This window comes from Somniosus microcephalus, chromosome 19, assembly GCF_052327205.1.
Source record: "Somniosus microcephalus isolate GS21.2 chromosome 19, FLI_Smic_1.0, whole genome shotgun sequence".
Lineage (NCBI taxonomy): Eukaryota > Metazoa > Chordata > Chondrichthyes > Squaliformes > Somniosidae > Somniosus > Somniosus microcephalus.
In genome coordinates, this window is record NC_141005.1 from 27,434,170 (window position 1) to 27,448,469 (window position 14,300).

General features: G+C 49.4%; 1 protein-coding gene across 2 annotated transcripts in view; it reads left to right on the top strand.

Annotated features, from left to right (window-relative positions):
* LOC147104265 (caspase recruitment domain-containing protein 8-like) overlaps positions 1–14,300 on the top strand; it is a 224,699-nt gene that overhangs the window by 41,681 nt on the left and 168,718 nt on the right. For both annotated transcript variants that reach the window (XM_085961450.1, XM_085961449.1), the window contains exon 7: positions 6,638–6,718. In XM_085961450.1, the coding sequence (XP_085817576.1) occupies positions 6,638–6,718 (81 nt within the window). The remainder of the gene's footprint in view (positions 1–6,637; positions 6,719–14,300) is intronic.

Here is a 14,300-nt window from a genome sequence, read left to right on the forward strand (position 1 = left end):
AGCAAGGACACAGAATGTAATCTGGGTGGGGGACTTCAATACTTATCACCAAGAGTGGCTCGGTAGCACCACTACTGACTTCTTTTTCTTCTTCTTCTTCTTAGGCAGTCCCTCGGAACCGAGGATGGCTTGCTTCCACATAAAAAATGAGTTCTCAGGTGACTGATGAATCCAATGCGGGACCTACAGTCTCTGTCACAGGTGGGGCAGACGGTGGTTGAAGGGGCGAGTGGGCGGTGTGCCTGGGTTGACGTGCGTTCCTTGCGCTGCTTGCACTTGGCTTCCGCTTGCTCCCAGCGAAGAGACTCGAGGCGTTCGGCGCCTTCCCGAATGCTTCTCCTCCACTTTGTGCGGTCTTGGGCCAGGGATTCCCAGTTGTCAGTGGGGATGTTGCACTTTTTCAAGGAGGCTTTGAGGGTTTCCTTGAAGCGTTTCCTCTGCCCACCTGGGGCTCTCTTGCCGTGTCGGAGCTCCGAGTAGAGCGCTTGTTTTGGGATTCTCGTATCGGGCATGCGAACGATGTGACCCGTCCATTGGAGCTGATCGAGCGTGGTCAAAGCTTCGATGCTGGGGATGTTGACCTGAGTGAGAACACTGAGCGAGCTGAGTCCTGAAGGACATAGCTGCCAATCTGGGCCTGCGACAGTTGGTGAGAGAACCAACACGAGGGAAAAACCTACTTGGCCTCATCCTCACCAATCTATCTGTCACAGGTGCATCTGTCCATGAAAGTATTGGTAGCAGTGACCACCGCACAGTCATTGTGGAGATGAAGTCCTGTCTTCACACGCCTCCATCGTGTTGTGTGTCACTACCACCGTGCTCAATGGGATAGATTTAGAACAGATCTAGCAGTTCAAAACTGAGCATCCATGAGGCGCTGTGGGCCATCAGCAGCAGCAGAATTGTATTCCACCACAATCTGTAACCTCATGGCTCAGCATATCCCTCACTCTACCATTACCATCAAGCCAGGGCACCAACCCTGGTTCAAAAAGGAGTGTAGAAAACCATGCCAGGAGCAGCACCATGCGTACTTAAAAATGAGGTGCCAACCTTGGGAAGCTGCAACACAGGACTACATGCATGCTAAAAAGCAGAAGCAGCATGCTATAGACAGGGCTAGGCGATCCCACAATCAATGGATCAGATCAAAGCTCTGCAGTCCTGCCACATCCAGTCATGAATGGTGGTGGACCATTAAATAATGAATGGGAAGAGGAGGCTCCATGAATATCCTCACCCTCAATGATGGTGGAGCCCAGCATGTGAGTGCAAAAGACAAGGTTGAAGCGTTTGCAACCATCTTCAGCCAGAAGTGTCGAGTGGGTGATTCATATCGGCCTACTCCTGAGGTTCCCACCATCACAGAAGCCAGTCTTCAGCCAATTCGATTCACTCCACATGATATCAAGAAATGGCTGAGTACTCGGGATACAGCAAAGGCTATGGGCCCTGACAACATCCCGGCTGTCACGCTGAAGACTTATGCTCCAGAACTAGCCACACCTCCAGCCAAGCTGTTCCAGTACAGCTACAACATTGGCATCTATCCGACAATGTGGAAAACTGCCCAGGTATGTCATGTCCACAAAAAGCAGGACAAATCCAATCCGGCCAATTACCGCCCCATCAGTCTACTCTCAATCATCAGCAAAGTGATGGAAGGTGTCATCGACAGTGTTATCAAGCGGCACTTACTCACCAATAACCTGCTCACTGATGCCCAATTTGTGTTCCACCAAGACCACTCGGCTCCCGACCTCATTACAGCCTTGGTCCAAACATGGACAAAGGAGCTGAATTACAGAGGTGAGGTGAGACTGACTGTCCTAGACATCAAGGCAGCATTTGACCGAGTGTGGCATCAAGGAGCCCTAGTAAAACTGGTCAATGGGAATCGGGGGAAAAACACTCCACTGGCTGGAGTCATACCTAGCACAAAGGAAGATGGTTGTGGTGATTCAAGGTCAATCCCAGGACATCGCTGCAGCAGTTCCCCAGGGCAGTGTCCTAGGCCCAACCATCTTCAGCTGCTTCATCAATAACCTTCCCTCCAACATAAGGTCAGAAATGGGGATGTTCACTGATGACTGCACTGTGTTCAGTGCCATTCACAACTCCTCAGCTAATGAAGCAGTCCATGCCCACATGCAACAAGACCTGGATGATGATAAGTGGCAAGTAACGTTCGCACCACAGAAGTGCCAGGCAATGACTATCTCCAACAAGCAAGAGTCTAACCACTGCCCCTTGACATTCAACAGCATTACCATTGCCAAATCCCCCACCATCAACATCCTGGGGGGTCACCATTGACCAGATACTTAACTGGACCAGCCACATAAATACTGTGGCAACAAGAGCAGGTCAGAGGCTAGGCATTCTGCGGCGAGTGTCTCAATTCCTGACTCCCCAAAGCCTTTTCACCATCTACAAGGCACAAGTAAGGAATGTAATGGAATTTTTTCCACTCAAGAAGCTCGACACCTGTGGTAAACCACTGTTATACCTGTCTGTACGTGTATGTGTATTCCACTAGGTACAGGTCTGGACATGCCTCGGCTGACTCCTCCCACTATTCCAGGTATATAAGTGACTACCTCCCAGTCCCTTAGTATTCTGGACGGGTCGACCACTCGAGACAAGACCTTCATTCTTTAGTTAATAAAAGCCTGGTTGTTACTCGCTTAACCTCAGTCTTTTGAGTAATTGATGGCGCATCAATACCATCCAGGACAAAGCAGCCCGCTTGATTGGCACCCCAACCACCACCTTAAACATTCACTCCCTCCACCATCGGCGTACCGTGGCTGCAGTGTGTACCGTCTACAAGATGCACTACAGCAACTCGTCAAGCACCTCCCAAACCCGCGACCTCTTCCATCTAGAAGGACAAGGCAGCAGGCGCATGGGAACACCACCATCTCCAAGTTCCCCTCCAAGTCACACAACATCCTGACTTAGAAGTTTATCGCCGATCCTTCATCGTCGCTGGGTCAAAATCCTGAAACTCCCCACCTCACAGCACTGTGGGAGTACCTTCACCACACGGTCTGCAGCGGTTCAAGAAGGCGGCTCACCACCACCTTCTCAAGGGCAATTGGGGATGGGCAATAAATGCTGGCCTTGCCAGCGATGCCCACATCCCATAAACGAATTTTTAAAAATCTTTGTCCCTAAGCCAATTTGCGCATGGTTCAGGTAACAATCCAGAGATGATTACCTTTGAGGTTCTGCTTTTTAATTTGGATCCTAGCTCCCTTAGCAGAACCGCATTCCTAGTTCTACCTATGACGTTGGTTCCTACGTGGAACAACTAGATCCTCCCCCTCCCACTCCAAGTTCTCCTCCAGTCGCGAGAAAATGTCTTTAACCCTGGCACTGGGCAGGCAACACAACCTTCGGAACTGTCGCTGCAGAGAACAGTATCTATCCCCCTGACTATACTGTCCCCTACCACAACTACATTCCCTTTCACTCCCCCCACTTGAAAGGCCTCCTGCACCATGGTGCCATGGTCAGTTTGCTCATCCATCCTGCAGGCTTTTCCATCATCCACACAGGCAGCAAGAACCTCATACCTGTTGGACAAGGGCAAAGGCTGAGGCTCCTCCAGCACTGCACCTGGGGTCCACTTACCTGCCTGAGTTACAGTCACACCCTCCTGTCCCTGACCACTAACCAGACCTGTACCACTACCTAACCTAAGGTGTATGACTGTCTCCTGGATCAAAGTGTCCAGGTAACTCTTCCCATCCCTGATGTACCGCAATGTCTGCACCTCAGACTCCAGCTTAAAAATTCTGAGCTGAAGTTCCTCAAGATGCAGACATTTACTGCAAATGTGGTTGTCCGGGATCACAATTCTCTCCACAAACTCCCACATGCTGCAGTTGCGGCACACCCCCTGCATTCCCATCCCTATATGACCTTGTTTTATTTAATTACATTTGTATTTAGGTAACTTAGTTTATAGTGTAGTTACTTGACCGCTTACTTGATCTAGATTAAGTTAAGGGTACTGAAATTAAATATCTACCTGTAACAAAGCACTACAAGTAATATAGGCAAAAAGCAGCAACTCCTACCCCCTCTTTTCCAAATTCACACTCTTTCCAAATTCCCAAATAAAACACTCTGTTCAAGTCAACTCCGTTTAATCCCACTCTGTGCAGATCGCTCAGGTACCAGCTCCCTGGAGGGCGAGTTCGGGCATGAGTTCTGCTGCACAGGACTCAGATGATGACTTCGATCGAGTGGTCTTCAGAAGAAGGGTGATGGGCATGCACACAGAAATACTTATTGCAATGCCAGGCCTGCCAGAGAACCTTTTGTAAGTGTCAAGGAGCATGAAGGAGTCTGGCTCCAACATTGAACAGGGCTTTGCGCAAAGCTTGGAGCCCATGATTTCCAGTATGGAATTGATGGGCAACTCCATTAGCACACTTATCGGCCCAACCACGATGCTGGGCGTGATGGGTGATATCGTTGCTTCCAATGCAGCACAAGCGGAAGCAACCCAACATCAGAGTGCTGCACTGGAAGCTCAGACTGCTCTCATGCAGGCTCAGCTTGCTGCCACGTAAGCTCAGACTGTTCTCATGCAGTCTCAGACTGATGCCACTGTGGCTGGGGTTACAAGTGTGGAAAAGTGCTTGCAGGGTGTCATAGCAGTCCAGCAATCTGTGCTCCAACAGATGGCTAGGAATGCTGAGGCCAGGGGAGTGGCAGTGGCACCGTGGAGCAAGAACCTGCTGTCCTCTCTCAGGATGACAACATTCGTCCTCCCACCACTGCCACTCCGCCAATGCCCATGCTTCTGCCTGTCAACCAGCCAGCCCAGACTGCTGCCGCCCATGCCAAGGTGGTGCAGTCTACAGCCAGACCTTCTAGGCCCAGAGTTGCTTGAAGTCATCCTGCAAGGCCATCTGCAGTCTCCCCCACAGAAAGTAAAAAGCCTTCCACCAGCCATGCTGCAACCACTGAGGTAGCACTGCATAGCAGCACAAGGATCGGCAAAGGAACACGAAAGACAGAAACTAAAGGAATGCACAAGGGTGAGTAGTTTTGCATTGACTAATTTATAAATTATATTTGGAATGTTTATTTTGTGGTGGCTCTCATTTCAGCTTTGTGCCCAAAAGGATGCTGTGATGTTCCGTGACAGAGGGATGGTAAAGTGGGGAAGTGGTGAGCAACAGGGATCTGGGGTTTCATTCAGGGGAACTGGATTCTGATGAGTCTCTCATGGACAACCCATCCAGAATGGGGATCTGCTGCCTGCCTCCTCCCTTCCTCCTTCTTCTCCTCCTCCTCCTCCTGAGGTGGTTGTGGAACCCGTGGTGGCAAGTGGAGCGCCCATGACTGGAAGCAAGTGGTCTGAGCAGAACCCTTGAAATCAGAAGCAAGCCCTTCTCCACTTGCAGCACCACTCCCTAACACCGCACCAACTTTAAATAAATGTAGAAAGCTCCAAACAGTTGCACAAACTTAGACAGAGCCAGTAGAAATCAAAAAGCAAGTTGCCTGCAAGTTGTTGATGATCCCTTTAAATATCACTGGTTGGGGGGGCCCTCGTGCAGCTGAACACACGTTCAGCTGTGCGTGTTTTGGAGAGGTCATTGAATGGAGCATCGACGTCCAAAATGGCAGGTCATGCATCAAATCTGCGTTGCAGACAGACGTCATGATCTGACAGATTAGCATTTTTATGGTGAATGCAGGCAACATCCGTGCTGCCGACCTTCCCAAAATGGTGGCTGCCGCAGGCTGCATTGGAGGTAGGTGGAAGCAAGGCGGCCACCATTTTGTGTCAAAACCGGCCTTAACAGCCGGCGCTAAGGTGCTGAATTTCACGGCCATTATTTCTAGACTCGACTATTCCAATGCTCTCCTGGCCGACCTCCCATCTTGCACCCTCTGTGAACTTGAGCTTATCCAAAGCTCAGCTGCCTGAATCCTAACTAGCTCCAAATTCTGTTCACCCATCACCCCTGTGCTAGCTAACCTGCATTGGCACCCATTCTGGCAACGCCTCAATTTAAAAATTCTCATCCTTGTTTGCAAATGCCTCCATGGCCTCGCCCTTCCCTATCGCTGTCACCTCCTCCAGCTCTACAACCCTTCGAGATCACTATTCTCCTCTAATTCTGGCCTCTTGTGCATCCCTGATTTTAATCTCTCTACTATTGGCAGCCGTGACCCTAAGCTCTGTAATTCCCTCCCTAAACTTCTCCTCCTCTCTACCTTTCTCTACCTTAAGTGCCGCTTGATAGCACACAATGCATGGTGCACTGGGAGAGCACTGAGATCACAGGAGAGGGATTTCTAGTGCCAGCAGATCAAAGAATTACTGACACATTGAAAGGACTATTACTTTTTGGGGTAGAGAGAGGATGATATCATGTAGGACAGCACCTTCCAAACCCGTGACCTCTACCACCGGGCTTTGCACACACTTATTGTGCAGACTTTCTCTGTCGGTTACTTAGTCGGTTTGCATTATGAGGCACTGAGAGCATGTGAAGCTGAATGGTGCCCAAAGCAGTCAGCACCACAAAATGCTATGCTTTCGGTTCCAAAGATCGTATTAATGGCCACTATAATTTCAAATTTTCATGACTTTATGTTTCAGATAAAGAAAATGTTGAGCAAGGCAACATTGTGCCATCTGATAATGGGAGTCAAACAAAAGGACTAAAATCTTCTGATTCAGGTCAAAATTTCTAGAGGTTTTCTTTGAAAATGTGTCATTATGCAATGCTTTAACCAGTAAGTCATTCATTTGATATTCTTCTCCATTCTCTTCTAGCATTATTTTAACAGCCCAAAAATGTAGTGGATGTTTCTTAGTTCCCTCTTTACACTGCCTATTTCATGTCAGATCACCAAGATGGGCTCCACATAATGTATCATGAAAGACATGGAGCAAAATCTGATAGCCCCTGAAAACGGGCGCGGGAATCACGATTAACTTGCACCCGTAGCTTTTGATGCAGGCAGCACGCCAACTTCGTGTTGCCTGCTAATTTGTATGTTTGCTACGTGCAGCCAGTGCTAAATGCGCTGTTAAGCGGCTGCACGCCTCAGCAGGGGATCAAAGATTGTGTGAGGCTAGCACCACTTAAAGCTAGCCTGCACTACTTAAAGCCAGCCTGCACTTCTTAAAGGGGAGGTGCATGCTGACTGGGGCAGGTGGTGGAACTTTTTGTGGAAGAGAGTCTGAGCTGGAAGAAGAGTAAATTATGGCACAACAGGGGTGAGAGCGTGCTCCAAGGTTCTCTGACGCTGCACCGGAGGCCTTGGTGGAGGATGTGTAGAGGAGGAGAGAGGTCCTGTATCCACAGGGAGCCAGGAGGCCCACCAGACAAACTCTGCAAAGGCAGTAGGAGCAGATAGTTGTGGCAGTCAATGCCAGAAGTCAAGCCCCGAGGACCTGGATGCAGTGCCGCAAGAAGTTCAATTACCTCACACGAGTGGTCAAGGTCAGTGAATTCATTTTCAAATATCATATCCCACCAACTGCACCACTAGCCTCACACACTGCTCAATGCACCACAGCCCCATCACTCACCTACCAACAATCTCTATCAATCACGACTCATACCTCACATTCATAGCTTCACCACACCCGCACATACTTACCACTGCAGCAAGCCGCACACCCACACCTCACAACTTGCACACACTGCCAGGTATTCAATTATGACAGGCACTTCACCCAAACATTTGCACCACACTCACTGACACACTTCCCTCTCACAGGATAAGTTGGTGTATAACCAGAGGTAGCAAGAGCTAACAGGTAGGGGGCAGGCACAGCTGCAAGTCCTTACCCCGATAGAGGAGACAGTGGTCGCCATCATTGGAGCGGCCAGTGCTAAGGCCGTGGACAGCGGCAGGGCTGAAACCATTGACGATGTCGGTATCCTCATACCTAATCCTCCTTCTCATATCCCACTTCCCCTTCATTCCACAATCTCTTCTGATTTACATGCTTCAGATGGTGTAAGCATGCACCTCTTGCTTTCCTCCCCTCACCACAACCCTACCCTTGTGCCTTTCTCCTTTCAGATACCCAAGAACTGCAACCTGGCTAGGCAGCAGCGGAAGAGCAAGAGGTGGAAGAGCAGAAGACAGTGATGAAGAAGAAACACCGTCACTCAATTTCATATTCGCAGCCACCAGCTCAGATACTGACACTGCGTATAATTTAGAGGATAGCTTAGAGGTGGGATCTGCATGTGGTTAGACACTGGGCATGAGTGGCTTACAGCCAGGACAGGGGACAATGGTAGCACGGGTGCCAGCTCATCAGAGGGCAAGGTCACACACAAGTTCTGCTGCAGAGGACTCAGATGAGCAATTTGATGGGGCGGGCTACTGAAGAAGACTGATGGGTATGGACAATGAAATGCTTGGTGCATTGGCAGGCTTGCTAGAAAGCCTGCGTGCAATGTTAAGGAGCATGGAGGCATCCAGCACCAACTTGACACAGGGTTTTGCACAGAGCTTGGAGCCCATCCTTTCCTGCGTGGAAGTGGTGGCCAACTCCATTAGCACACTTACTGACCCAACCATGACAAATGCTGTCATCCTGAGAGAGGATAGCAGGTTCGTCCTCCCACCACCAGTGCCCTTGCTGTTGCCTGTCAACCAGCCAGCCCAAAATGCTGCTGCCTGTTTTAAGGTGGTGCAGTCCAAAGCCGGGCCTTCTAGGCCCAAAGCTGTTCAAGGTCGTCCACCAAGGCCATCGCCCACTGAGTCAGCAGCCTTCCACCAGCCATGCTGCAGCCACTGGGGTAGCATTACTGAGGTGCACTAGGACAGGCAAAGGCACATGAAAGACAAGCACTAAGGGAATGCACAAGGGTGATCAGTTGATGTTTGTATGCAATATGGCATGCTTTGATTTATAAATTTGGTTTGGAATGTTTATTTTGTGTTGGCTTTTATTTTTGCATTGTGGCCACTGTGATGGTCTGTAACAGGGGGAAAGTTAGGTGTGGGACTGTGAATGTGCAGTTGGAGTTGCGTTAACTGGTATCACAGTCAGAATGCGTCATTCATGGACAGCCTGGCCAGAAAGGGGCTGTCTAGCTTGCCTCCTCCCTTCCTCCTCCTCCTGCTCCTCCTCATCTGGTCGTCGTATAGCTGGTGGCAAGGGATGTGCCCTCATGAAGGTGAGATTGTGCAGCAAGCAGCAGACCACCACGAATCTTGACACACACTAGTACTGCAGGACTCTTCCAGAGCGGTCCAGGCAATGGAAGCCAATGGCGTGCTCTATGACATTTTGTGTACCAGCATGGCTTTTGTGTGGCAGCATGGCTTTCATTGTATGCATGCTGCCCAAGTGTGCGTGGGTTGTGCACCGGAGTTATGACCCATGTCGTCAAAGGATAGCCCTTGTCACCCAGTGACAAGTGACCTTCTGGTTTGTCGTGATGGCTCAACTGCAGATGGCACAGCGTACTACCGCATAATGAAGGCATCGTGACTGCTGCCAGGATACTGGGCAATGATTTGCATGATATGCTGCTTATGGTCGCACAACAGGTGGACGTTGAGGGAATGGAATCCCTTTCGGTTGTGGTATACCTCAGAGTTGACACATGGCACACACAATGCAACATGCATGCAGTCAATGGCACCCTGCACAGTGGGGAAGCCTGCAATCCTCGCGAAGCCGTGTGCTCACGAAGCCTGCTTGTCTCTGGCAAGAGAGAATGAAATGTGTTAAGCTCTCTTAGAATACAGAGCCTCAGTGACTTCACTGATGGCAAACTGGGAGATGTTGCAAATATCTCCTGCTCCAGCCAGGAAGGAGCCCAACGCATAAAAGGTCATGGGCAGTCACCTTCACAGCCACTGGCAATGCGGTACTCATCCTGCTCTGAGCTTGCAGTTGTAGCTGCAGCAGGTGGCAGATTTCAGTGAGGATGTCCTTACTGAAGCACAGATGTTTGACACATTGGCCCAGAAATTCGGGTCGGGGGCTTCCCGCGGGTGCAAGCCCCCGACCTGCACTTACCTTGCGCGCCAGCCATTGAGCTGTGGGCCCGCGTGGGATTCCGATCCTGGGCCTCCTCCAACTGCCGGCGTGCAGTGCTTGCGTATCCCAGGGGCGCAGTTAGTTCGATGCGTCCCCTGGGATCACGTGGGCCATGCAGAGCCAATGGTAGCAGGGAATGCTTCATTCATAAGTTTGACATGAAGAGCTGTCAAACCTATAAATAGTATAAGCCCCAAAACATCACTAAAACTTCAAATAATTTTTTTTTTTAAATCACATTTTTTAAAATAACTATAAATTACATGAAATAACTATTTTAAACAATAACTTAAACTTTTGAAAAAATTAATTACATTTTCTAACAGGGCTAAAAATAAACTTACCTTTCTTTAAAGTATTTAAAAATAATAAACCTGTGGGAAAAATGTTTTAATTTTAATTAATTCACCACTTACCTTGTTAAAAGCAGGCCTTGTGCCTGCTTTTTAAAAGTGTAACTGCTGGCGACTTACCCTCCCGGAGAAACCTGCAAAAAAAACGTAAGTTCGATGCATATGCATCGTTCCACGCGTTCCACCTGTCAACCCCTTCTTTCAGGGGAACAGAAGTGCCGGTTTCCCACACATGCGCAGTGCATGCACGAAACCGGCACTTTCGTTGGGCCTACGCGTGAGTACCCTGTGCGTACTCAGGCGTTGGGACCCGAATTTCTGGGCCACTGTTCCTTGCTGAGGTTCAGGTAGGTGAATTGCTCCCTGAACACCCTAGGCACATATGGCCTCCTGTGAGAGCCCTTTTCCCCCTCCTCCTTCTGGCAGCAGCTTGTCCTGCTCTGTGTTGCCTCTGCTCATTCCCCATGTCATGCTGTAGTCCTTGAAGTCAGGACAAAGTCCTTCAGCACGTGCCACACCACTCCCTGTAGACTTTAGCAACTTTAAAGAACTCTATAAACCACCAAACACTTGTACAGTCGTAGCAAGAGCTAGTAGAAATCAATCAGCAACTTACCTGTAAGTAGTTGATGATCCCTTTAGCACTGTGGGGGGTCCTTCCAGCTGCTAAATGTGTGCGTTTTAAAGAGAAAGCGTTAGCTGGAGTGTTCAGCTCCAAAATCAGTGTTACACGCTGATTGATGTCACGATCTCCCTACTCTGCTTACTTCTGGCGGTCGCTCCCTGCCGCGCGCTAATGCCCTCACCAAGATGGCATCTGGCACAGCTCGCACCAGAAGTGTGTGCACGTGATGCTAACCCCATTTTGGAGCTAAAATGACACTCGTAGCACCGATAAAATGTGTGTTAAGGAGTCAAATGTTGCAGCCACTCAGTCAAAGCTACTGAAAAGAACTACTAAGTTTCAGACTTTTAATTATTTTGGAACAGTTTGGGGGTTAAATTGGGCCGCATAGTGCACGTTCTTTAAACGCTACTCAGCCACTTAAGGTTTCAAAATGTGGTACAAGACCTGACAGGAAGTGCATAGGATGCCATCTTGGTAAAAGGGATTGCATGTGCACGCCTAAGAACCATCAACAGCGTGCAAAGCACGCATATCATTATGTGAATCAGTGTGCAACGTTGCTTTGAAGCCGCCACATCCATTTTGGAAATCCACTCACACAGCTGAACACAACATTAAATGGCATGAAGGACCCCACCACCAGCGCTATTTAAAAAGATCATGAAGTACTTACAGTTTAGTTGCTTGATTATTTTGCAACCATCTTCAGCCAGAAGAGCCGAGTGGACGATCCATATCGGCCTACTCCTGAGGTCCTCACCATCACAGAAGCTAGTCTTCAGCCAATTCGCTTCACTCCACGTGATATCAAAAAACGGCTGAGCACACTGGATACAGCAAAGGCTATGGGCACCAACAACATCCCGGCTATCGTGCTGAAGACTTGTGCTCCAGAACTAGCCGCACCTCTAGCCAAGCTGTTCCAATATAGCTACAACACTGGCATCTGTCCGACAATGTGAAAAACTGCCTAGGTATGTCCTATCCACAAAAAGCAGGACAAATCCAATCCGGCCAATTACTGCCCCATCAGTCTACTCTCAATCATCAGCAAAGTGATGGAAGGTGTCATCGACAGTGCTATCAAGCAGCACTTACTCACCAATAACCTGCTCACTGATGCCCAGTTTGGGTTCCGCCAAGACCACTCAGCTCCCGACCTCATTACAGCCTTGGTCCAAACATGGACAAAGGAGCTGAATTTCAGAGGTGAGGTGAGAGTGACTGCCCTTGACATCAAGGCAGCATTTGACCGAGTGTGGCATCAAGAAGCCCTAGCAATACTGAAGTCAATGGGAATCAGGGGGGAAACTCTCCACTGGCTGGAGTCATACCTAGCACAAAGGAAGATGGTTGTGGTGGTTGAAGGTCAATCATGACAGCCCCAGGACATCGCTGCAGGAGTTCCTCAAGGCAGTGTCCTAGGACCAACCATCTTCAGCTGCTTCATCAATGACCTTCCCTCCAATATAAGGTCAGAAATGGGGATGTTCGCTGATGACTGCACAGTGTTCAGTGCCATTCACAACTTCTCAGATAATGAAGCAGTCCATGTCCGCATGCAACAAGACCTGGACGACGTTCAGGCTTGGGCTGATAAGTGGCAGGTAACATTCGCGCCACAGAAGTGCCAGGCAATGGCTATCTCCAACAAGCGAGAGTCTAACCACTACCCCTTAACATTACCATGGCCGAATCCCCCATCATCAACATCCTGGGGGGTCACCATTGACCAGAAACTTAACTGGACCAGCCACATAAATACTGTGGCAATAAGAGCAGATCAGAGGCTGGGTATTCTACGTTGAGTGTCTCACCTCCTGACTCCCCAAAGCCTTTCCACCATCTACAAGGCACAAGTCAGGAATGTGATGGAATACTGTACTTGCCTGGATGAGTGCAGCTCCAACAACACTCAAGAAGCTCGACACCATCCAGGACACAGCAGCCCGCTTGATTGGCACCCCATCCACCACCATAAACATTCACTCCCTCCATCACCGGCGTACCATGGCTGCAGTGTGTACCATCTACAAGATGCACTGTAGCAACTTGCCAAGGCTTCTTCGGCAGCACCTCCCGTGACCTCTTCCACCTAGAAGGACAAAGGCAGCAGGCGCATGGGAACACCACCACCTCCAAGTTCCCCTCCAAGTCACACACCATCCTGACTTAGAAGTATATCACTGATCCTTCATCGTCACTGGGTCAAAATCCTGGAACTCCCTACCTAACAGCACTGTGGGAGTACCTTCACCACACGGACTGCAGCGGTTCAAGAAGGCGGCCCACCACCACCTTCTCAAGGGCAATTGGGGATGGGCAATAAATGCTGGTCTTGCCAACGACACCCACATCCCACAAACGAATAAAAAAAATTCTTCTAGCTGCTGGAGGAAGTGTCTGCATTTTTGGAGGTTTAATTCATCTAAAGTTTCAGTACTATACAGGGAGTGATCTGGCTGGCCTTGCACTTCTTTTTGTGACATTTAAAATATTGTGCTAAAAGAAGTTGCTTCCAGACATGGGGGGCCTGGTAGAGCTTCCTCTGGGAATTGAACATGACTGGGAGAATGAAGAGAGGTCACGTATGGCAGGACAAGCTTTTAGAAGAGGGATGAGGGGGAACGGCACTCAAGAAGGCCATGTCCGCAGAGGGTCTTCAGGGAACAATTCTCTCACCTCAGCTTCAGCGAGGACCATTGCATGAGGCGTCTTCACTTCACAAAGCAGGTAGTGACTGAAATCTGCTAACTGCTCCAGCCACAACTGCAGCCTTAATGCAGGGCAAGGATAGCATTGCTTGTCGCTGTCTAGGTGATCGTAGCTCTTAATTTTTATGCCGGTGGCTCCTTTTAGGCTGCTGCTGGAGATATAAGCAACATCTCAGAGTTTACAGTGAACTGCTGTATAAGGGACATCACTTAGGCTCTCTATACAATGACAAACACGTACATCTCATACCCTCTTGCCAGAGTCAAGCACGACATCTCATACCCTCTTGCCAGAGACAAGCAGGAGGAGCAAGCACGAGGTTTTGCACAGATTGCAGGTTTCCCCATGGCGCATGGTGCCATTGACTGCATGCACATTGCGTTGCAGCTCCTCATCTAAACTCAACCATATTCATGAATGAACAAAAATGTGCAGCTGGTGTGCGACCGTAGGCAGCGCATAATGCAGGTGACAGTCATGATTCGTTCATTCTGCAGCAGGCCTCTGTTCCTGGGATGGCAGGAATGACATATGAAGAGAGATTGAG